The 18,229-nt window shown below is 40.9% G+C and overlaps 2 protein-coding genes across 10 annotated transcripts in view; one reads left to right on the top strand and one right to left on the bottom strand.

Annotated features, from left to right (window-relative positions):
• LOC307023307 (semaphorin-6D-like) overlaps window positions 1–18,229 on the bottom strand; it is a 262,682-nt gene that overhangs the window by 139,542 nt on the left and 104,911 nt on the right. For 4 of the 7 annotated variants that reach the window (XM_079656494.1, XM_079656502.1, XM_079656499.1 and 1 more), the window contains one exon: window positions 1,444–1,504. The exons of the other annotated variants lie outside the window; for them this stretch is intronic. The gene's annotated coding sequence lies outside the window, so the exon portion shown is untranslated. The remainder of the gene's footprint in view (window positions 1–1,443; window positions 1,505–18,229) is intronic. 7 annotated transcript variants of the gene reach the window in all.
• Window positions 12,277–17,590, top strand: LOC307023381 (uncharacterized protein). 3 transcript variants are annotated; one of them, XM_079656609.1, is made up of 14 exons: window positions 12,277–12,388; window positions 12,576–12,680; window positions 12,789–13,279; window positions 13,386–13,409; window positions 13,869–13,962; window positions 14,044–14,279; window positions 14,497–14,611; window positions 15,013–15,130; window positions 15,211–15,302; window positions 15,747–15,864; window positions 15,962–16,063; window positions 16,162–16,335; window positions 16,801–16,977; window positions 17,203–17,590. In XM_079656609.1, exons 6-14 carry the CDS (start codon window positions 14,212–14,214, stop codon window positions 17,487–17,489), a joined length of 1,251 nt encoding a protein of 416 aa, XP_079512735.1. In that variant the 5' UTR covers window positions 12,277–12,388; window positions 12,576–12,680; window positions 12,789–13,279; window positions 13,386–13,409; window positions 13,869–13,962; window positions 14,044–14,211; the 3' UTR covers window positions 17,490–17,590. The 3 variants fall into 3 exon arrangements, with proteins under 3 accessions (XP_079512735.1, XP_079512736.1, XP_079512734.1); XM_079656610.1 differs by lacking the exon at window positions 13,386–13,409 and having other exon boundaries at window positions 13,874–13,962; XM_079656608.1 differs by lacking the exon at window positions 13,386–13,409.

Raw genomic sequence — 18,229 nt, 5'->3', positions numbered from 1 at the left:
GCTCACTTCTGAGTGGTTGAACATTTCTAATGGTGTTCCTCAAGGTTCTGTTTTAGGTCCACTTTTATTCATTATATATATCAACAGTTTAGGTGAAAATGTCGATGAAGCTACTTTACATTTTTATGCAGACGATACCGTTATGTACTGTGCAGGTCCCTCCATTCAGGAGGCTGGTGTTAAATTACAGGCTGTTTTTAACATTATTCAGACTCAGCTCGCTGAGCTTAAGCTTCTTTTAAATGTTGATAAAACCAAGGTAATGTTATTTTCAAAAGCTAAAAAGACACCAGAGCCTGTTTTGGATATTGTAACTGCGCAAGGAATAATACTAGAAGTGGTTGCCTGTTATAAATACCTAGGTATCTGGCTTGATGATTGTCTCACTTTTAAAATTCAGGTCAATAACCTGCTTAAAAAGCTGAGGTTTAGGCTAGGTTTCTTTTTCAGAAACAAGTCCTGTTTATCGCTTGAGGCCAGGAAAAGGCTAGTCACTGTGACCTTTTTACCTGTGCTGGACTATGGTGATCTACTCTATATGAATGCACCTGCCCATTGCCTGAACAAGTTAGATGCCGCCTATCACAGTGCACTGAGATTTGTCAGTAATTGTAAAGCACTTACACATCACTGTACGGAGGCTCAATCACTGGTACACGTTTATTTATAAAGCCATGTTGGGTAAACTCCCGTATTACATCTGTTCACTGATAACACAGAGAGTTGCAAGCAGCTATTGTCTGAGATCGCATGATGCAGTATTGTTAGATGTGTCAAGAGCAAGGACTGTCTTAGGTAAGACAGCTTTTATGTGCGCAGTGCCACTTGCTTGGAACAATCTACAGCTAAAATTGAAACTGAGCAATTTTATTCCTCTGAATGTTTTTAAAGCAAGTCTAAGTGAAATGCTCTTTGAAACTATAGGTATTTGTAAATGTTGATAAGTATGTAAATGTAGCTTGTAAATATGTTGTATGATATCCTCTATTGTTTTATGTTTTTTATGTTTCATGTGGAACTAAATTGATGCAGGTCTCCATTGAAAAAGAGATCTATGATCTCAAGGGACAATCTGGATAAATAAAGGTTTGAAATGAAATGACTTCCGTTGAGTTGCTTTAAAGTCAAACTGCAGTTTAAGATTCACCCTAAAATCGCAGGCTTTGCGATTTGATAATCGCATAATTTAAAATCATGATTTCGATTTAAAATCGATTAATCGTTCAGCCCTATTGGACGCTGGAGCAACATCCCACATCGTGAACGATATCAAAAAGTTTGACAGCTTTGATGACTCAGTCCTTTCAGGGACACATTCAGTGGAGTTAGCTGACGGGACTAAATGCAGCAGAATAGCACAACACAGAGGAACAGCGATCGTGTATCTGCTAGACAACACTGGACGACAGCACAGAGCACAGCTACGGGATGCACTGTACATACCTTCATACCCACATGACATCTTCTCTGTGGCAAGAGCGGCAAACTGAGGAGCGAAAATCACCTTCAAGAAAGGAGAAAGCCACATGGTTACCAAGGACAGTAGCAGGTTTGATCTCCACGAGAGTGGCCATTTGTTTTACTTGCCAACTGTTACAGAAAATGTTGAAAAATGTAAAGGTTGTCATGATATGCAAACTTGGCATGAGATTTTGGGTCATTGCAACTATGAAGATGTACAGAAATTACAAAGTGTAGTGAAAGGCATGGATATATATTTTCTGAAGTCAGAAAGTGATACAGTGCAAGCCAAAGAAAGGTTCTTGGCAGACATAGCACCTTATGGAGAAATCAAGTGTATTCGTTCAGACAACGGCACTGAGTTTACAAGCCAAGACTTTCAGGCACTCTTAACTAAACATAGGATTAGACATGAAACGTCTGCACCCTATTCCCCACACCCAAATGGTACAGTAGAGAGAAGCTGGCAAACTCTCTATGATATGAGCAGATGCTTATTGATAGAGAGTGGGTTACCAGACAAGCCATGGAACTACGCTCTGCAGACTGCAGCTTTTTTAAGAAACAGGTGCTACAGCAGGCGCACAAAGAAAACGCCATATGAGTTGTTCACAGGCAAAGAACCAAATGTATCCAAACTGCAAAAATTTGGTACAACATGTTTTGCTTACAAACAAAAAAAGGGAAGCTAGACTCTAGATGTGAGCAAGGGGTTTTCATTGGATATGATAAAAACAGCCCAGCTTATCTGGTGTATTACCCAGAAACAGAAAGGGTGCAAAAGCACAAATTGGTGAATTTCACAACCAAAAGCACAAAAGAAAAGGAAACACAAACATCTGAATCACACATAGAATGTGGTCATGATGATGCACACTCCAGGGTCATAGGCAATGATATAAATGTAGAAAATGTATCAAGTCATGGTATTCAGATGTGTGTGCCTGAGACTTTACTTGAAGAGACTGAATGTACACAGCCGAGTAAAGCCACAGAGACTGTAACCAAAAGGTATCCACAGAGAAACAAAAGGAGAACAACTCATCTACGGGATTTTGAGACTGAGGATGCAGAGGACAAAGCACAAACATGCATGGACCTTTGCTACAGAGCAGTCTGTGATATCCCTCAAACCTACAATGATGCCATAGTGTCAGCAAAGTCAAGGCAGTGGAAGAGTGCCATGGACGAGGAGATGCGATCTCTGGAGGAGAACGAGACCTTCCACCTCACCCAGTTGCCACCAGGTAAAAAGGCAGTGGGGGAAAGATGGACTCAAAAGTGACATTGATGGATCATATAAATACAAGGCAAGATTTGTAGCAAAAGGCTACAGTCAAAAACCAGGAACAGACTACAAAGAGACATTTTCTCCCACAGCTGATATGACAAGTGTAAGTGTCACAAGTTAGACACATCTATTATTGTTTGTTTGGTTTGGCTCATCTTAACTCTCCTGTCATTTCAGATCCCGCCTTCCTCCAGGCCCTTGTAATCAACTCACTTCGCTCACCTGGTCTTCCCAGCCCTTCCCCTCACCTGTTACTCATTCCCTCATCACCCCACAGTATTTATACCACCTCACTATCACTTGTCCTTTGCCAGATTGTCTTGTTGTTTCCGCCAAGCTCTCCAGTGAGTGTTATTCTCTAGCCTAGATTTTTGTCCTGCCCGGTTTTTGACCCCTGCCTGCCTGTATTCGGATCTCAAGTTCCTGCCTGCTCCCTGTCTGGTTTTGGTTGCCTGTCTGACGGATTTCCTGGTTTTGACCCTGACTGTCCCTGACCTGAATAAACTGAACATTCCAAAACACTGGTTGTATCTGAGTCGTGCTATTGGGTTCTGATCTGTACCTGTGATTGTGACAGTACAATCTGGCCAACATGAACCCAGCCGACTTAGCGACAGAACCACCGACGCAAGAGGTCATTTTACAACGCCACGAGCAGCAGCTCACCTTCATGGCTGAAGCTATGCAGGAGATGGCCGCTCGTCACGAACGGATCTTTGTGAATCTCCGTGATCATCTTCAGAACCTTCCTCCTACGGTCCAAAGTCCGGATCCAACTCCAGCTTCCGCTGATCGAATCCAGAATCCTCCGGCGTCGGATGCACGCCTGCCTCCTCCGGAACGCTACTCTGGAGCCCCAGGTTCGTGCAGACCATTCCTGGTCCAATGTTACTCTGGTGCTGATGCCAGTCTTTTGGACATAACACTGGCCTTTCAGATTGGATTTGGTCGGGAGGTTTTGGAGAAGCCCATCAATGCTACAGCTCTAGATGGTCGTCTTCTCTGCAGAGTGACACACCGTTCAACTCCAGTTCAAATGAGCATGTCAGGCAATCCCAGCGAAACACTCTCTTTTCACCTTATCCATGCACCACATCAGCCTGTCATTTTGGGGTTTCCTTGGTTAAGGAGGTATAATCCTCATATAGATTGGGCGTCAGGGACTATTAGAGAGTGGAGTGCTCATTGTCATGCTGTCTGCTTAAAATCTAGTTCCTCAATCCAGTCAGCCGATTATCTCTGAGTGTCAAGACATTTCCGGTGTTCCCAAGGATTACTGAGACCTTAAAGAGGCCTTTAACAAGGTTTGGGCCACCTCACTCCCGCCTCATCGTGCTAATGACTGTCCTATTGACCTGTTACCTGGTACTTCTCCTCCTAGAGGTCGACTTTTTTCTTTATCGGCTCCTGAAACGAAGTCAATGGAGAAGTATATAAATGACTCTTTGGATGCAGGGCTTATCCGGCCTTCATCATTTACTGCTGGTGCAGGTTTTTTCTTCGTGGGTAAGAAGGATAAGACTCTGCGCCCATGCATTGACTACAGAAGACTCAATAACATCACTGTCAAGAACAGGTACCCCCTTCCACTTGTTTCCTCTGCATTTGAACTGTTACAAGACGCTACTATTTTTACCAAGCTGGACCTACGTAACGTGTACCCTTTGGTGAGAATCAGGGAGGGGGATGAGTGGAAGACGGGATTTAACACTCCTAGTGGAAATTATGAGTATTTAGTCATGCCTTTTGGACTCACCAATGCTCCTGCAGTCTTCCAGGGGTTGGTGAATGATGTTCTGCGGGATCTACTCAATATCTGTGTTTTTGTATACCTGGATGACATTTTGATTTTTTCCAAGTCAAAACAGGAGCATGTGGTCCATGTTCGCCTAGTCCTCCAGAGGCTCTTGGAGAACCACCTCTTTGTCAAGGACGAGAAGTGTGTGTTCCACACCACAAAAGTCCCTTTCCTGGGATTTGTGGTCTCCACCGGAAACATCAAGATGGATCCTGACAAGACCAAGGTGGTGACTGACTGGCCGCGCCCTTCAACACGCAAGGAGCTCCAACGCTTTCTGGGTTTTGCCAACTTCTACCGGAGGTTCATTCGAAACTACAGTTTGGTGGCAGCCCCTCTCACAGCTCTCACCTCTCAAAAAATTCCCTTCCGGTGGTCCTCTGTGGCCGAAGGGGCTTTTGGTGAGTTAAAGTCAAGCTTCACCTCTGCTCCCATTTTGATTTTTCCAGATTCTACTCGGCAGTTTACTGTAGAGGTAGATGCTTCGGACACTGGAGTTGGGGCAGTTCTTTCTCAACGGTCGGCCGAGGATCAGAAGATGCACCCGTGTGCCTTCTTCTCTCGGAAGCTGTCCCCAGCTGAAAGAAATTATGACATTGGAAATCGAGAACTGTTGGCAGTGAAACTTGCCCTGGAAGAATGGAGACACTGGTTGGAGGGATCAGAGCAGCCTTTTGTGGTCTGGACTGACCACAACAATTTGGAGTACATCCGTTCAGCTAAGCGGCTGAACTCTCGTCAAGCCAGGTGGGCTCTGTTTTTCACGCGCTTTGATTTTTCTCTTTCATACAGACCTGGTTCTAAGAACATCAAACCTGACGCCCTGTCTCGCCAGTTCCAGCCAGAGAGCTCTCCATCTCATACTGAGAATATCATCGCTTCTACATGTGTCATTGGTCTGGTGACCTGGGAGGTGGAGGATAAGGTCAAGCGCTCTCATGCTGAACAACCAGCCCCAAGTGCCTGTCCTGTTAACCGTCTGTTTGTTCCTGCCACTCTCCATACCCAGGTTCTCCAGTGGGGTCATAACTCTCGCCTGGCTTGTCACTCAGGAGTGAGACAGTCCCTAGCCCTGATTCGACAGCGATTTTGGTGGTCTTCCATGGAGAAGGATACCAAGTAATTCATTGCTGCTTGCCTAGTCTGCTCCCAAAATAAGACCTCACGCCAAGCTCCCTCCGGTCTTCTTAATCCCTTGCCTATCCCTCATCATCCCTGGTCCCACATCTCCTTGGATTTTGTCACTGGACTACCACCCTCAGACGGTAACACAGTCATACTCACAGTCATAGACCGGTTTTCCAAGTCTGCCCTGCTTATTCCATTAACCAAATTACCTACTGCCAAGGAAACGGCTGAAATCATGCTACAACATGTGTTCAGGCTGCATGGTCTCCCCAGTGACGTTGTGTCTGATCGGGGACCACAATTTACTTGTGTAAAAAAATATAGTTTAAAAAAAATCTAATGACCAAACCTGAGGTAAACCAAAAAGTCCCCAAGAGGACGCTCATCGAGGAATGCACAGAGGTGATCGCGCGTCTAAAGCGAAGTCAGGCTGCGAATCCTTCAAAGAACAATGAAGACCGGATCACTGCCATTGAGCAAGAGCTCAAGACGGTGACTGAGCTGTTTGTGGACAGTCAAACCGAGCTGGAGCAGTGCACTGTGGACGTGGAATCTCTGTTCGACACAGCTGGAAAGCTGTTGACTACAGTGAAAGCCAGCACCAGCGATGTTTCGGGTCTGCATGAGAAGCTGGAAAGAAAGAAAAAGGCGAAGCCAGGGGCAGGCAAGGGGCAGGCCAGGGGCAGGCCAGGTGCGACTGTGCAGCAGGGAGACCAAAAGACAACAAGGAGGGGAGCACGTAACACCCCCAACATGAGTTAGTTATTTCTTATTTTTTAAACAAAATAAACACAACTATCAACTTTGAGATGACAGACCTGCTCACGACTATGTTTGTGTTTTTATGACCACACACAGAACAGGCAAATACCAGACAAACACACAAAAATAAACACTCGCAACATATCTATAAGCGCGACAATGCATCGGCCAACACTTTGTCCTTGCCACGAATGTGTTTAACCTCAATATTGAAGGCTTGCATGAAAACTGTTTGATGACCCAACGTATAGCTCAAAGTGGTTTAAAGCAAGAATCATAGCCGTAGCCTTCTTTTCGATGTTGGAATAGCCCCGCTGGTGGCGATTGCATTTCTTGAAGAAGTATGACACAGGGTGCTCCACTCCACGATCAGTTCAACTACGTCTGCACGCTGCGCATCAGTCAAGTGTGCTAGATGAGACTCAATATCCATCAGAATTGCTGAGTTTTGCAGCCTCCCCTGTAACACCACCTTTGATTGAACAACAATATCCTTATCCCCCTCCGCAATAGAGAACCGCAGTGACACGTCCTAAAACCCAGAAGTAAGTTAGCGTTTTTACCACTTCCGGTTCCTTCGTCAAAAAGCAATGTATTTTCTCCATAGGGTTTTGGAAAATAGCTGGAAATAAGGTCTGTGGTTGACACAAATTGAAGAGATAGATCACGTTTTGTTCTATGACATTAAATACATCAGCAGTGACCCCACTGGTGATTTTTGAAGAGTTTACATGTCTGAAAAACGATGGTTGTTACCAAGTGGCTGAATAGGACTAGAGAAGGACGAGGCCGTTGTAAGTCATTACGCCGAACACGTAAACAGTGTGGTCTGCCACAAGCGGGCGGAAGGAGCGGGGCTATCAGCATCAGCTGGTAGATGGTATTTTAAACTCGATGCGCTCTGAAACTACGGGGCGGCCGAGGAAAGAAAATACACATGCGTTAATCACGTTAAAATAATTAGTGGCGTAAGTTTTTTTTTCGTTAGCGCGTTATTAACGCCTTAACTTGACAGCAATCACCGAAGCAGAGACACGCACCATCTCCCCTGGCTTCATCACCATGCCTACCACAATCATCTAAACCAAAACAATACAAGGAAGATGGAAGCAGATTTCCAAACCCCCCTTCCTACAGTGTAGACCTCACCCTGCCCTCCTATGATGAGAGGAGCAGGGTGGTGGGTCCTCCCTCCCCTTCAAAGCCTGATAGGGATGTGTGTGTACAAAACGCTGCAAACTGATATTTGCTGGGTCCAGGCTCAAGGGCGTATGGCACTCTCAACTTTTTCCAAGACATGCCGGGACCCTGCCTTCCTATAGCTTTGCCGATATCTGTGTTGATAGGTAATAGATTAAGAGCAGTGAATCATCTTAGAAACAGGTAAAGGTAAAGGTCTTCAATGACATCCACTTAAAAACAGACAGTGGCAGAACTTCAGTGTTAGTATTATTAGATCTCAGTGCTGCGTTTGACACTGTTGACCACAACATATTACTAGACCGACTGGAAAACTGGGTGGGACTTTCGGAAACAGTTCTACATTGGTTTGAATCCTACTTAAAGGACAGAAACAACTTTATTTCTATAGGTAAATACACATCTGAGTTGACAAATATGACATGTGGGGTACCTCAAGGCTCCATCTTGGGGCCTCTTCTCTTTAACGTCTACATGCTACCACTGGCTCAGATAATGAAAAACAACAAAATAAGTTACCATAGCTATGCGGATGACACAAACATGTACGTAACAATTTCACCAGGAGACTATGCTCCAATTCAAACACTGAGTAAGTGCATTTAACAAATCAATGACTGGATGTGTCAGAACTTTCTCCAACTAAACAAAGATAAAACTGAGGTAATGGTTTTTGGAGTCAAGGCAGAATGTATAAAAGTTAGCGCTGAGCTTCAGTCTGCAATGTTCAAAACAACAGATAAAGCCAGAAATCTAGGTGTAGTCATGGACTCTGACCTGAGTTTCAACAGTCACAATAAAACAGTTACTAAATCAGCTTACTATCACCTAAAGAATATATCTAGGATTAAAAGACTGATGTCACAGCAGGATTTGGAAAAACTTGTCCATGTTTTTATCTTCAGTAGACTGGACTACTGTAATGGTGTCTTCACAGGTCTCACTAAAAAATCTATTAGAAAGCTGCAGCTGATTCAGAACGCTGCTGCTCGAGTCCTCACTAACACTAAGAAAGTGGATCACATCACTCCTGTTCTGAAGTCTTTACACTGACTTCCTGTGTGACAAAGAATAGATTTCAAAATACTGCTGCTTGTTTATAAATCTTTGAATGGTTTAGGCCCAAAATACATATCTGACCTACTGCTAACTTATGAACCATCCATATCTCTCAGGTCTTCAGGGACTGGTCAGCTTTCTGTCCCCAGAGTCAGAACTAAACATGGTAAAGCAGCGTTCAGTTATTATGCTCCAAATATCTGGAACAAACTCCCAGAAACCTGCAGGTCCGCAGCAACTCTACAGGCTAAATACAGGCTAAAGACTTTTCTTTTTGTCGCTGCTTTTAATTGAACTATTCATATCTTAGACTGCACTGTAACTTTTATCCATGTATTGTTTTTTCTATTAATGTTTATTTTATTAACTTTTCTTTTTAATGACTGATTTTAAATGCCATTTTCTTAATGTCTTCCATTTTTTGTAAAGCACTTTGAATTGCCTTGTGTTGAAAAGTGCTATATAAATAAACTTGCCTTGCCTTGCCTAAGTTGGTTTTCCCCCGTGTTCTGCTTGAAAGCAAGTACCTGCCTTTCTTTAGTATCTGTAGTATCTTTAGTATCTGTATATCTATATCTGACCATTAGAATCTGTATTTTTGAAATTGTCATTTTTAACACCGTAGTTTTACAAATTAAAGTGATTTTAAATGTAGGCAGCTGCACACTAGGTCCTTTAGTTGTCCTCTGGTGTATTGCTCTAAGTCAGGGGTCACCAACCTTTTTTAAGATGAGAGCTTCTTTCAAAAAATAAAACAAGTCGTGAGCTACTTTTACTTCTGTTTTTTTTGTTTTCTTGCAGTGTATATATTTAGCACATTTTAACATTATTATATGCTTACCTTTAACCTTTGTGTGCTGTTTTTGGTCTGTGGGACCCGTTTTCAGTGTTTACTAAAAGAAAATGTCTACAATTTAATTATTTTAGCCTGCTTTATTTGGGGGTGTACCTCACCTCCTCTAGGGGGGTCCAGGGGCATGCACCCCCGGGAAGATTTTTTTTAAAATGTTGAAGTTAAAAGCATCAATCTGGTGCACTTTGAGCGCAAAATGAATTCATGGATACAGCTCTCAACACTCTGCTGTATACTTTTCAATAATCCAAACATCTTTAGAATATGATCACAACCAATAACAAATCATTTAAACTGGTTTATTCTTATCTTATGTTACCTAGTTAGCATTCTTTCTTTTTATTTGTGCATATTTTACTAATCACTCCCCTTTTAAACAGTTTTATTTTTTGTACTGTCCTATAGTACACATTGGAATGACTTCTTACTTTACCTATATTAAATAGATAAAGGTTTGCTCTTGCGCTCTCTCTCTCTCTCTCTCTCTCTCTCTCTCTCTGTCTCTCTCTCTCTCTCTGATTGTGACAGCCTGTCCTCCTACAAAAAACGACCAAATAGGTCGATTGTTTAAGCAGTGTTGATCACGATATTACGACCCATAGCCACGTAGCTTTCCCATTATTCATTTCTAGCAGCAGTTTATTACAACCTTTTGTCACGTTTTGTCACGATCGTAATCCCGTGAACTTTAACCTTGCGCATCAATAAAAGTGCGACGAGCCAAGAAGATGAAGATGAAGATGAAGAAGAAGATGAAGAAGAAGAAGGATTGTTAAAGAGCGTCAGAGCTTTACAAGTGGTAAATCTGATTTCTGTATTTCATTTGATTTGTTTACGCTTTTAATTAATCCTGTCGTTTTTCTACTAATCATGTTTAACCACGATATTTCAGTTTTACGTTTTAGGGCTGGCCCGTGGCATAGGCAGTATAGGCGAATGCATGTTGTTAGCAATAGCATGGCTGTAAAGGTTAGCGCTTAGCGCTTAGCTTATATGCGCCAACGGATATGTATTGCAATATAAGAAGGTTCGTCTACAACAAGTTGTAGGGAGAGTTTTCTCCTTCGCACAAAAGGAGCTAAAATCTTGCCTAAAAACAAAACCCTTGGTAGCACGTGACATAACACATAACAATGGCAAAAGTATGTATATTCAGCTAACCAGACCAGGACATGATATGAACGTAAACAATGCGAAAGGAAATGGCACTTTAATAATAATAATAATAATAGTTGACATTTACATGGCGCTTTTTATAATGCACACACTTTTTCTTTCTTCGAAATGTCACCTAACATGTTGCATTAATGATAGTTAGGGTAAGTTCAACACTTGAATATCATCAGGTCATAGTTGTTTTACTACTTTAAACATTCGCTAATTCAACTTAAGTTTTGTGAAAGCATCACATCTAGTTAAAAAGAGAAATATATTTCCCTGTAATTACTGATTTACCTGGGACTTGATTGATTTTGGTGCCTGTCGTTTTATTTTGGCGAATGCTTATTTATGAAGCAACAATTAAATACATGGTAGCACAGCTAATCTGAGTTCATCTGTTTGGTTTTTTTCAGGTCATCTATCAATTCAATTATATGAAGTAGCCTATTATCATAAAAAAATCAACGGTTCTTTTCAGAGCCATATTCCTCTTCCTACTCTCTTTCACCCCTCTCGTTTTCTTGTCTTTTGTTTTTGTTTTTCTCCCTCCCTGTATGTCAGTTCATCCTTTGTTTGTTGTTGCCCTTTTTATCCTCACTTAAAAATGGCATCCAAGCAACTGAATGAATGGCTAGAGATAGGGAATGCCCTCGCAGATGAGTTGGCAAATAAGGCAAGTACAACATTATCCAAAAATGTATTATAACATTTACTCAAATGATAACAGACACACACATTACAAAGATGTGTGTGCAACAATTAAGGGAAATATATAATCTCTTTTATATATTTATATATTAAGATACCAAAGAAACCAAAGAAACCGAAGATACAGAAGATACCAAAGAAAATAACGCAAGGATCAAATGTTTCCTGGAGGAAGAGGGACCTGGATGGGAACATTATAGCCCAACATTGGAATAAGAATCGATCTGGTCTGTAAAATATAATCTAGTTCTAGTGTTTCATTAAGTTTTAATGTCGTTGGTCGGTCCTCAATAATGTTTCCCATATCATCGTACTTTGTTTTATGCAGTTAAACCTTCCAGCTCTCAGAAGTCCCCAGAGGTCGAGGAGACACATGAGATTCCTCTACAGGTCCCAAGTCTTGGTATGCACAATGAATTCTTAAATTATCCTTCAACTTGAAATGTAGGTAATTGTTTGTAGTATGTAATAGCTTTGTTCATGATACATTGTAAAGTGAAAAGCCATGTATGGAATATCTTTTTTAAATTAAACTAAATTCCATGATTTGTTTTATATTTTGTTATTTTAGATCAACATCTTCAGACACTGAGAAACCTGTTGGGTTCTCTCACTGTCCCTGCATCATCAGAAGAAACACCCACTGCATCAACATGGACCCAAAGACAGTTGAAACGTGAACAAAAATTCAGAGCTGCAATGCCAGAGCTCCTTAATTTGAAATTGGCTGCAGAGATTGTCACTACACGTTCCTGTCTCCAATGCAAAACTGCTGATGCTGTGGTCCGGTGCTTGGACTGTGTTCCACCAGGAACTCCCTTTCTTTGTCCGGCATGTGACCCTATTATCCATGGTAAACATGTCTTCCATGACAGGGAAGCCATGTTTGATGGGTTTTACAGACCTATTCCTCCCACATCCTTAGTGGTTGTGGATGAAAGTGGCCAATATGGACTCTGTGAACAAGGTGGGTTCAAATAAGGTATTACATATTCCCTTACCATGGTTTCCTAATGTGCACTACATATACAGCGGCATCCTTTTCACCATGTCGGAAGTTTGCTTTAACAGTTAAAATGTCTCAATTTGTATTGACTACATTTCCTAACATGTCCTAACATGCATATGAATCTCTGAAATTGTCTTTGCTGCAGTGTGTCTGCTTCCAATTCCTCCGCCATCCCAAATCTGCTTCTGTGGTCCAAGCCAAGATTTCACCATCATCCCAGGAAAGCAGACCGTGTTGGTGACTATCAATGGTTTGTTGCCACCAGAAGACGATCAAGCAGAAATACAGGATTACTATTATACTTTTGTCCTACATTGCATAGATAGCTGTCAAATTGCACATTTATATTTTTTCTCAGGTCCATACAACGTTCGTCTGCCTTCTGTGTGCTGCCCAATTTGTTCCGCCAAATGGTCCCCGAGCATAGGTGACTTGCTGGGATACAAATACTGGCCAGCAACCGACAGCTGCAAAATTATTTTTAAGTTTGATGTGTTCACATCATTCGAGCAAATGAAATTGGCCAGACCAGCATTATCCCAGCAAGTATTTATAAAAATGCTTGAACATCGATCGTTTTCCACAGGAAGGGTAAGAATAAAATGTGGTTTTCAAGATTTTTGAATACCAAACTTTTAATTAACCAAATGAATACCATTCTTTTTTCCAGACAGGCAGAATCTGTAGCGATATCTTCCACAGAGTCTTTCGGGAGTTTGCCTTCTGTAATTACAGACAAGAAGATCTATGCCTGGTGGAGCCCTTTAAATGCCCAGCATGCACACCTGACATGCTGGCTATTGCTGTAGATGGCAATAGAAAGCATTATCGCTTCAAGAAGTCCAGAGGGTCAGTGAAATCATATTCTCATTTTAGTTGTTGTTTTATTGACTAAGCTGAATGTCTTTGCTGAAATGTCTAACTTTCCCCAACTCTGCAATTTCTTTTTCCAAAGTTTGTAGACCATCAGAAAACAATGGTTGGTGTGAAATTACACATAATTATATAAATCCAATTCATAAACATTATTACATATGACGCCTGTAAAGTTAACTCAACTTTAAAATGTTAAATGGTTGACGTTAGTTGGATATGTTGGAGCTAAGAACCAGTTTTGGATATAATTGCTTCATGAAAAATGTATTAAATTGCCCAGGAACCTTTTTCTATGCCTTCCTCTGCCCTATTCCATGCCCATCAATATAAAGGATGTACTTTTATTTTTACCTTTTTACAAGAAGTCAGTTAACTTTTCACTAATGTTAAATAATGGTGGCAAAAGACTTTACACAGAATTACAGATCAAATTCACAAAGACCTTTTCCACATTTATGAAAATGTTATGGCAAAAGCAAATTGGCCACATTAAATAGAGGACACAATCAAACTTATGTATGTATGATAATGTTGCTTACAATGTCTTTCTCGAATTTCGCAGGACAGATGAACCGTCTCTATTTGATGGACTGTTCATTGCCCAGGACAGTAAAGTGTCTGCCTTTGTCGACAAAATCAGGAGCCAGATGACGATTGTAAGAATCTATTCAATCCCCTAACCCTTTATTTATTTATCTTAGCACAGGGTTAAATGTAACAGATTGTGTCTATTTCAGAAAAGTGGTCGTGATGTTTGTGGACCGGCAACATTCACAGCTTGCAGAGAAACCTCACACAAGTCCAGGGCCAAGGTGGACGAGGAAGGACTGCAAATAGCTGTGTGCAGACATGGCATCTTACTATAAGGCCTAAATCACTACCGTGGTGAAATATATGCCTACCCAATGTTCCTGCAGAAGGAGCTGGCTGAAGTTGCGAATGCAACATTCTTTTGTATGGATGTTGCCTGCAGGTAGTTATAACTATTGCAAAATTGGAAGTGTTTGTGGGAAACGTGTTATCTATTTAATTCTTGCACATCCAGTAGATGTAAAGCAAAAAAAACATTCATTTGGATAAATGCTGATGTTGGTTACAAGGATTGTACTGGTAATTTTAAGGACCTGGTTTATCTTTTTACTATTATGCCATCATGCAACTGGAAGAGCTAATTGATTTTGTCATTACAGGTACTGGCCTTATTTGGAGAAGATGGCAGCAAAGTTGCCTGAGCTCCAACCACTTACAGAGATGAAACCTTTTCTCTCTGTAATGCACGCCAAGGCCCACAAAGGCAAATGCGAGGTACAGTATGCAAATTAAACATTTGTGTCACTAGATTCAAATGTTTTAGAAATTGTAGTGCACATAAGAATATCATGTAGTATATTCTATTCAAGCCTGTGGAATAATTGTAATAGTTACAAATGTTGACAAAATTGTTACAAAACAGACTGTCACAAGGATAGGCTTCCAAAACCCATTATGTTTATTTTAGTAAATATATCCGCACTGTAGAAATAATGAATGAATAGAGCTTCAAATAACTGCAGTTGTGACATTGTAGTTCAAAGCATAATTCAATATCAGAACATTTTAACTTTCTGAAATTGCTCCTGACACTGATGATAACTAAAGATGTACAGTACAAGAAATTATAATATTGAACTAAATAGCTAGATCTCATTGTTTATGATTCTGAGCAGGTGAAGTGGGGTGGCAGAAGCCAGGAAGGTGCTGGAAATACTGTCGGCGAGGAAGTGGAACAGGTTAACAGCTTCCTCTCAAGGGCAGCTCTGACAACAAAATACATGACCAAATCAGGTTGGTAGAGGAAAACAAATAGTTTTAAGTAGTGCCACATTGTAAAGCTCATATGAATGTTCATGTTTTTGTGTTTACAGCTAGAGCAGATATGATAACCGTGCTGGCTATGCAATGGAACCACAGGAAGGTGGAGAATCTCCACAAGACACTCTCAAAGAGATTTGTCAAAGTAAGACGTCCATGCTGCATTTCAAAATGTATATTAAGAATATCTGAGTTTCTTGTTGTAGTAATTTAACACCATCCTTAGCTACATGTTGTTGAATTGAATGTATTCTGCAATCATTTCATTATGATGGTGCTGCCATGGCACACTGTTCTGCCAAGAGAGTCTCTGTTCTGTTTGTTTTTAATAAAGCACTATAGGTTGATTCATCTGAATTTCTGGATAATAATAATAATAATAATAATAATAATAATAATAATGTTAATCCTGCTTGATCTTGAAAAAAAAGGGACACTAAGGTGATACTTGCCAACCTTGAAGAGAAGGTGTTTAGTATTTCATGTTGTTGTCTGGTCAGTTAATGTGCATAAAGGAATTCAGTAAAAAACAACCTTCTCAACCAACTGGAACGCATATTCACTTTTTCCTTTGAAACATTCTAACCAGACTACACAGAGAGCACAAACTGAAGTGGACAATCTTGAGAGTCTCAAGCAAGAGCTGAACATCTCCCTGGAGGACACGGAGCAGTGGGTGTTGGAGGTCAAGCAATGGGCAGCCACTGGTATGTTATATGATCACTGTGGTATAGATTTGGTTCCATATTTCCAAACATTTGGCTTCATGTTTTATGATTACACCTTGTTGTTTCTGTTTTCAAGAGAAACATGGAGCCCAGAGTAGCCAAGAGGAGCTCCAGAGAGAAATAGATGAAATTATTTATTCCCTCCGAAGAAAGAAACACGACCTCTATCGACAAAATGGTATTTATTATTACGTTATCTAGAAACAATATTTGTTTCTTGTTGTTGTTGTTTGTATTATTAATATTAGTTTATTTGTATTTTGTTTTACTTTACAGACAGCAACCAAACAAGGCAACGCAAACGGAGAAGACTGACAGAGCTCAAGAAGAAACTCAGAGAGAGGATACTGCAGTACAACACCATTGATGCCTGTTCAGAGAAAATTGACACAGAAGCAGCATGCGGTCTGTCTGAGGATGTCATTCTGCCCTGGGAGGCGCAAGGAGATGGTAAGAAACAACTTGTTTTTGTTTGCCCTAGATATTCCATAAATTCAGTTGAAGTACTAGAATACAATCACCAATGTAACACAGAGCTATCAACATAGGTGTCACAAATCATCATGATCACAACAAATCATTTTAAAATAATTATATTGAAAGGTCTGTATGATGTTGCCCTATCAAGTCTTAATAGTCTAGTCTCACTGGGACAGGCATATCTATGGAAACAGTAAAACCCTTCCTGACCACCCTGAACTGCATACTAATGTTGAATCTCAAGACATACTGAATGTAATTCTGCCAACATAGACAGAATTGAAAAAATTCAGCAAGCGGCGAGGTTGAATTTTTTTTTACCAGATTTTAAGGTTTTGGTCAATTTAATTAAAAAAGATTGAATACAAACTGATATTATTTGTTTTATTAGCCTTACCATTGTGGTTGTTATATTTTGTGTTTTTTCCATTATAGTGGTGAACCTGCGCACAAAGAGGCGACTTTTTGACCAGGTTATGCTGGTCAGGCGTATGGAAGAGGAGAAAGTCATCATTGTGAAGGAGATGACCCAGCATTGTCAAAATCTGAGGCAAGCACTGGACAAACTGGACCGCCTCCTTCATCAGACAAAAGACGACATCAGGAACCAAAGTATGTTCCACAAATACCGATTTATAATATTTGCCACTGCCCCCCTCCCAGTGTCAAATGTCTATCACTGAATAGCATCTGTAATGATTGCATTTTTTCTGAATCACAAATCTTTTTAGCTAATATACAGCCTCGGAGTTAAACATTCAAATTGCTTATATGGAACCAACATCAATCAATTAAAAGTTGCCTTACATAGACTGTCATTTTGTCTTTTTATTTTAGTTTCTCCAAGCGATATAACAGAAGAGGGATACAGGGGACTGCACTGCTGTATTTTACACCATCAATATCTTCTGGAGCAGAAACTGAGCAGAGTCACCAGCACCTACAGCTGTATTGGCTCGGACTCGTCTTTTCTCATGATGGAGGAAGACATTGAAGACGGTAATGAGGACGACGAACAGGACGGTGATGAGGACGGTGATGAGGACAACGAACAAGACGGTGATGAGGACGGTGATGAGGACAACGAACAAGACGGTGATGAGGACGGTGATGAGGAAAACTAACAGGACGGTGATAAGGACAACAAACAGGACAACGAACAGGACTTAACAAGTCTATTGTGTTGTATGCATGTCAACGTATTAAAACGAGTATTACGATTGAATGGCTTGTTTATTACCTTTTTTTTTTATATGATCCTGCTTTGCATTTACTATGTCTGGTATCCAAGTAAATGCCATTAGCAGTTATCAGTCACCTTCAGATCCGAGTTACCTCGAGGGCCAGAGGTTCCCCACCCCTGGTATAAGGTTTTGGTGATCACCCTTATTATCATCATGTCATTTAATCATGATCTGTTTAATTAGCCAATGCTTACATCCAAAGAATGTGTCTAGACTTTACTCCTACAGACACACACTAACAATACAAATTGAGCTAAGTAATACACTCACGAGCCACTTAATTAGGTACACCTTGCTAGGATGGGTTGGACCCCCATCTGCTTTCAGAACTGCGTTAAGTCTTCATGGCATAGATTAAACAAGGTACTGGAAGCATTCCTCAGAGATTTCACTCAATATTGACCTGATCGCATCACAGTTTCTGCAGATTTGTCGGCTGCACATCCATGACGCAAATCTCTCGTTCACCATATCCCAATGGTGCACTGTAGGATTTGGATCTGATGACTGTGGACTGTGACATTTGAGTAAAATTCATTGTCATGTTCAAGAAACCAGTTGGAGAATATTTGAGCTTTGTGACACGGTGAGTTATCCTGCTGGAAGTAGCCATCAGAAGA

Source organism: Notothenia rossii (assembly GCF_949606895.1).
Source record: "Notothenia rossii genome assembly, chromosome: 10".
Classification (NCBI taxonomy): Eukaryota; Metazoa; Chordata; class Actinopteri; order Perciformes; family Nototheniidae; genus Notothenia; species Notothenia rossii.
The sequence above is the reverse complement of the archived record's forward strand: the minus strand, read 5'-3'. Positions and strand labels throughout refer to the sequence as shown.